The sequence below is a fragment of the Crocodylus siamensis genome, chromosome 10, assembly GCF_052110815.1.
Source record: "Crocodylus siamensis isolate JL-2025a chromosome 10, ASM5211081v1, whole genome shotgun sequence".
Lineage (NCBI taxonomy): Eukaryota > Metazoa > Chordata > Crocodylia > Crocodylidae > Crocodylus > Crocodylus siamensis.
The window spans coordinates 53,811,870-53,818,590 of NC_143404.1; the positions used below are offsets into that span (position 1 = coordinate 53,811,870).

At 45.3% G+C, this 6,721-nt stretch overlaps 1 protein-coding gene across 1 annotated transcript in view; it reads right to left on the reverse strand.

The window, feature by feature from the left end:
* The window catches only part of ARHGAP40 (Rho GTPase activating protein 40), a 69,303-nt gene extending 65,019 nt beyond the window's left edge, over positions 1 to 4,284 (reverse strand). Inside the window, exons 1-2 of the mRNA XM_090064082.1 lie at positions 4,221 to 4,284; positions 3,835 to 4,108 (exon numbers count right to left, since the gene is read on the reverse strand). Of these exons, the coding sequence (XP_089920208.1) occupies positions 3,835 to 4,108; positions 4,221 to 4,284 (338 nt within the window). The remainder of the gene's footprint in view (positions 1 to 3,834; positions 4,109 to 4,220) is intronic.
* Between the last annotated feature and the right edge of the window lie 2,437 nt (positions 4,285 to 6,721).

Genomic DNA, 6,721 nt, shown 5'->3' on the forward strand with positions numbered 1-6,721 from the left:
CGTCTCATTTAAGATTTAATATTTCTGGTTTTGTGGTGAGAAGGAAGAATTACATTGACAATAAAGACTGTTATAGAAAATGATAATCTTGTTCCTGGCCTCAGCTGGCTTCGCCCACAGCTGGCCTTGCCCCCCTGTCACCACCTGCAGGGAGCAGGGTGAGGCCCTTTGCCCCTGGTGTCCTCACCATCGTGGTGGTGCTCTGCTGACCCACCACCTCCTGTTCAAACACTTATTCACACTCTGATCAGCTGTTTCAGTCAGCCAGTCAGAGCACAAATAAAGCATTATGGACAGAATAAGGCTTTTATAATATTAGAATAGGCTGCCACCAAGTCACCCCTGAGCCTTCACTTCTTCAGGCTGAAGAATCCCATGCCTCTCAGTCTCTCCTCATAAGGTCTGCTGTCTTGACCCCTTACCATGTGCATGGCTCTCCTCTGGACTCTCTCAAGTTTCTCCACATCCTTTCTAAAGTGTAGAGTCCAGAACCGGATGCAGTACTCCAGCTCCAGCCTCACCAAGGCTGAGTAAAGCAGGAAGATGACTTCTTGGGCTTTGCTTGAGATGCATCAGTAGATGGCAAGCCAGAGTTTTATTTGCGTTCCTGACTGTGGCATCACATTGGTGGCTCATGTTCATCTTGTGGTCGATCATGACCCCTAAGGCTCTTTCAGTCATAGTGCTAGTAAGTGTAAAGCTATGTGTAGATCTAATCCCATCTGAATATACTGATGCGCCTGTACTAACATGATTCATGTGATATCAACGGCAAAGCTTCTTTAAAGGTCTCCAATTTAACAAAGCACTTAAACTGTGAGCATATGAGTAATCACATCCCTATGATCATATACGTTCCTGAACCACTGGCTGAAATTACGTTTGGAACTGCAATTCACTGGATTTCATGCTCAGACATTAGGTCTGTCCTTTCTTAATTAAAAAATGAAAGAGAAAGCAAAGCTCAATACACTAAACTTGTAAACTTACACTGTTTTGTCCCAGACTACATAGTCCTCAAATGGAAGCAGCAAATACCTCAGGAGTTCAAACAACAGCCCTTTCATCATTTTAGATCAAGTGAAAAAAAAAAGAGAGAAAAAAGAAAGGGGGAGAGGGGGGCTGAAGGAGTCAGTAAATGCTTAATTTCAACCTGCAGGGAGCTTCTCCAGATGGTTAATCCACATTGTAAATATCTGGGGGGAATATCTGGGGGGAAAAAGGTTGATAATCCAAGTGTCTTGAAAATCTTCCATTTGGAAATGAAAACTGTACAGCTACTGTTCTGCCCCCTGGGGGTGCAGTAATGAACTGCAGTCTTACCACATCTAGCCAAAAATGGGCTGGACCACAGAACAGGATGATGATAGTTGCTTTTAATTGAAGGCAGATGTCATTATCCCATAGAAATGCACAAACTGCTCATGTCATTACACAAGTCCTCAAGATAAAGATATAAGCATTCACACTATGCAGCCACTACTCATCCATAAATTATAGGTATGACAAAGAGATGCATTTCTTTTTACTTTTTAAATAGATGGCATCTTGACAGTATATATATTACACAATTCCCAAAAAGGCTTACTTGGCTGAAAATTCAACTAAGAGAGGCTTTTTAATTTAAACCAGGGGTTCTTAACCTGGGGTCCATGGACCCCCAAGGGGTCTGTGGATAGATTTCAGGGGGTCCATGAATTTAGAGGTTAGTGAAAATAAAGATGTAATTTTTTTCCCATCCAACTGAAATTTAGCATTTCCTTCAATTATGAATGTAGGCAACAAACTACAGTAGTATTAGCAGTACCTGTAACTTTGTCACCAACAGAAATCACAAATATTTTCATATCACATTACAGTTGTTGCAGATATCTCAAAATATCATTTACGCTCATCACTACTTTGAAATTATGGTAGTTATTAGACCCGCCACTAGATCGCATGTGATTGCAGTCTTCCTGTCTACAGATGCTCATTATTCTGAGAAGGGGTCCATAGGCTTCACCAGACTGCCAAAGGGGTCCATGGCACAAAAAAGGTTAAGAACCCCTGATTTAAACTAAACATGCTGAATGCTATACACATCTCCCTTATTCAGCATGACTTGAAAGCACCAAGGTCTTCAACAAGTTCCCTATCTCAGCAAGTCAGGCCTCCAGTTTCTACTTATTTAGGATCCATATGAATTCTTAAATTATTTTCCAAGGATCCCAAATTTAGGTCCTGTCCCCATAAGGTCCATATGGTTATATACACACACGCGCATGCAAAATACCAGTCACCATACAACTAAGAGGCAAAGTATGGTGTCTTATTTAAAAACCAGATGAGAGAGCCAGCCAGTAAAATAGCAATGTTCAACATCAACACAAATACTACAGCCAGTAACTGGCAACAGGATAGACAATGGCAAGCTGCTTCCTACGGGGCCAACTGGATACAAGAGCATAAATAATTTGTTCGGCTTTCTTTTTAAATCAGATAAAGGCAGCAACTCATTTTTTCAAAATTCATTAATGGCTTTGGGTGCCAAACTTCAATTAGTCAATTTGTCCAATAGCCATGTTACAGTACTTTCTGAACAGTCAAGTTCCTCTAGAAAGGCAAAGAAAGCATCTGGGGAGAAAAAAAACAAACAAAAACCCCACCCATGCACACACAATGCACACCTACACAACACGCTTTTGAAAGTCATGATCCACAACACCCCAATCCATTTCAGAGCTATGTTATTTTGCTACATTCCTCAGCTTTTATAGTCTCTGATATCTATACGTCTATATCTAGCACTTGCAGAGTCTGCACTTTCACATCAAGATATTCCTATGCATAGCAGCATCTTGTGGATTGTTTTTCTTGTTCTGTATTGATTATTTAATAAAAATTAATAGGAGTTACTTGTATGATCCATTCACAGTCCTCCTTTCCTCAACCACACGCTGCACTTCAGGCTGCTTTAACTTACTCGCAGCAATGATTCAAGGGACCATTCTCCAACTCTTCCTGACACTTGAACTCCAAGGACAATTTTCAGTATTTGGTTTTCCCCCTAAACCAACAACAGGATCCTTTGCAGGAAGGCAACACATTTTACCAACATACGGCTAAGCCTCATAGTACTCCTGTGACGCAGGTATTCTGCAGATAAGAAGACAAAGGCAGTGAGATTAAGCAATTTGCACAAGGTCATACGGGGCACCTGTGGTAGAGACCGAGACAGGCACACGATTCTAGCCTCCCGGATCCTAGTGCAGGCTTCAACTTCAAGGGTATCTTATAACCCACCACACACTGAACTCTGCTCCAAAAGTCAGACTGAGCCCAGTTTCAAGTTTTCCATTGTGAAGAGCAGGCTACATCTAGTAATAAAAAAGACCTGGGGGGGAGGGAGAGAACAGGAAGGTCTCCCCCATTAAAAATCTGCAGCATTTAAGCTTACCAAAATAAAAGTCTGTGAAAGGATAATCTTCTAAATAAGGAGCTTGAACTCAAAGCTTTCTGAGCCTGCAAAAAGCCAGCGCTGATGCCTCTGCTGCTCCCCTACACTGCACAGCCAAGTGAAACCGCGGCAAGGATCCGCCGCTTAGGCACCAAGAAAACCGAGATGGGTCGCTTCAAATCTCCCTCTGCCATGTCCTGGCAGGCTGAGCAGGCGGTCAGGGCAAACGCATGGCAGGGGAAAAGGCTACCCGTCCCGGAGCATGTAAAAAGCGCTACAAAAAGCAACAACAGGAATGGGGAGGCTTCCGACCCAGCCGAGCAGCTCGGACCCGGGCGGCGGGCGGGCGCCCCGGCCCGTCCGGTCCCGCAGCCCCCGCGCGGGCCGGCCCGTACCTGCGGCGCGGCCGGGAGCCGGCGAGGAGCGGGGCAGCCGGAGCCTCCTCAGCCCCGGGCGACGCGCAGCCGAGCGGAGTCTCCAGCCCGCGCCTCCAGTCGTCGCGGCCGGGGGCGGCGCCGGCGGGCAGGGCAGGGCCGGGCCGGGGCGGCTGCGGCTGCCGCTGCCGGACGGCGAGCTGAGGGGCCCCTGCGGCCGCTCCGCCGGGCACCCCGCGCGCGCCTCCCCTGCCCCGCACTTCCGCCGCGGCCGGGCGTGAACAGGCTTTTGCCCCTTACTCAGGGCGCTGTGCTTGACGCGAGCCGTCGTTTTACGCTGTCATTATTAAACGTACATTTCCGCCGGCATGCTAACCCCCGGGCGAGCCACATTCATTACTAGCAACCTCCGCGTAAAGATGGCCTTTGAGACAGGGACTGGGAACGGCAGGAAGGAACCGGCTGCGGCATCGCCTGCGGACACAAGTGACAGGAGCTTTGGAGGCGCTGATGAGGCAGCAAGGCTAGATCTTGTGTCATGAATCTCAAAAAGAGATCTCCCTTCAGCTACAGGGACTCCAGGACTGCTATATTTTTTGCCCGCTTGACTGTTTGTAAACCTTTATGCACAACTGCGCAAACACAGGCACATTCTTATAGTTGTATCTGGTTTGCTTCCATCTTAAACTAAACAGTAGAGGCCTAGCCTCTTAGTAAAGCAGCTAGTTTTTCTTCAGCTGGAGGGCAAGTGTGTTGTGCTACAGCTGATGTGTCACACCATCACCCCCTTTCCAAAACCCTAGAGCAGCCCAGGGGCAGTTACACCTAGGGATGGGAGTCAGCGGGACAGATAGAGTGAAGAATCAATTCATTTCTTGGCTTCTTTTTGTAGATTAGCTCTTTAGCCCTTAACCTGGCCATTAAGGAGATCCCTGCTTGGGCAGAACCCAGGGGTGGTTTGGGTAACTGAATTAAATGTACAGCCTTGCCCTTGCAGTACCGTGTTAAATGGGCTGAGGTCAGCAGAAAGTTAGTGCTGCACCATATGAATCCATCTTTCACATTTAGTAAATGCAAGAGAGTGAATCAAGGTCATCATTATAGTGAAAAATGATGCACACTCAGCATCAAATTTAAGTCTGCCATGGTTCCTCCGCCTTACCTGCAGCAGGTTGGGGTGTTAGATCTGTGTTGTATCAGAGTTGACAGTAGTCTTATACAGAGTTTAGATTATGGTTTTTATGGGATGATTTTGATAGTTCAACCCCCTGCCTGAGGCAGGATCATCCCTAAATGACCCCTTGGGAGCCACTCTAATTAAAACACACACAGCATCTGGTGTATTCAGCATCTCACTGGGTGTCTATAAGTGTTGGGGGGGGGGGGCTTGCATTTTAATCAGAGCTGCTCCCAGACAGCTCCTCTAATTCAAACACTGCATCCCCATGTTTCAAAATGGTCACAGGGGTGCTTTTAACTAAAGCTTATTCGAGTTTTAAAATGCCCCCACTACTGTTTTGAAACGTGGGAGGCTGAACAAATGTGATGTTGAGACATGCTGGAGCTTTCTGATTAAAACGCTCTAGCAGACTCCGTGATCCAATGTGTTCTAATTAGAACATGTATAGGTACCCATTGAGTCTGAAATTCAAAACTAGTTAATACAAAAAACACCATGTTTCTAGTGACAATCCTGTGCTTAATTGACACTAACCAACTATAAGTTAAGTGTGCAAACATGATTCACAAGATAAATGCAAAGAATTCAAACAGGAATCCATGGTGTTAAAAATGTTGATCTTTTGGGGTCTTTCTGAGTTCTTTGCAACAGATCCATAGGTTTTCTGTAGTAAATGTATGAAAATTACCAGTTGACATATTCTGAGAGGGGCCTTGAGTTTAAAAAAGTTGAGAACCACTCCTACATGTTATTTCTGTAGTCAGATAGGGTCACTGCTCAAATGTATAGGATGTGCGCGCGCACGCACACACACACACACACCCACCTTTAACAGAAGAAGTTAGTCAGTAGTTTCTACTACTGCAGCAGAATATGAACTGTTAAGATGCATATGTCAAAGTGAAATGTAGCTTGAAGAAAATAGGGAAATAGGAACCTTCCAACTTTTCTGCCTCCTACTGTTCCATGCTCTACAGCAGGGTTGGAGCCTTTTTGAAAAATCAGCTTTGAAATTCTAGTGGAAGGGAGAAAAATCATGTTGCTTTAGTCGTCCCAACTGCACATTAGAACTCAAACCTACACCTTTGAGCTTCTAATTTTTTTTTTACTTTTTGGTGTTTCCTTTTGTGCTTCAAGGGAGGAAAAAATGTCACTAGTTACCTGACAAGCGTGAACTCTAAGCAAAACCACCTCCTGCTGCACCTGGAAACTCTCATGAAAAACCATTTCTGTCCACTGGCAACAACCTTATTTAAGCTGGCCCATCTTCCTGAAGCCGTGGTGGCAGACACCTGCCAAGCCAGTGGCTGTGGTACGCACTCACCACCATAAACTTGGAAGAACAACAAAGATTCGTCCAGTCTCTTGCCCTAGTGACACTACAGTAATCCAGACTGAGGCAGTCTTTTAGTCATCAACCAGGGAATGTTCTAAAAGGAGAAATATCCCAGCCCTGCTATTCACCTCCCAGCAGTGGGTAGTTTAAATTAGCACCAGACACAGGGGGAAGGGCACATAAACCCTTTCTAAACAAGTGGCCTGGCTAAGTGAAGAAAAATGAATAACTATTATTAAAACCCTACCTTACTGGAGAACTCGGAGGAGACACAGCATCTCAGGGGAAAACAAAGTAAATAGGCATACAAGGCCTGCTGCATAAATAGCATAGGTTAATATAATCATTTACAGTCCTTCACGTAAGTTTCTGGAGGTAACTTAGGTACAGGA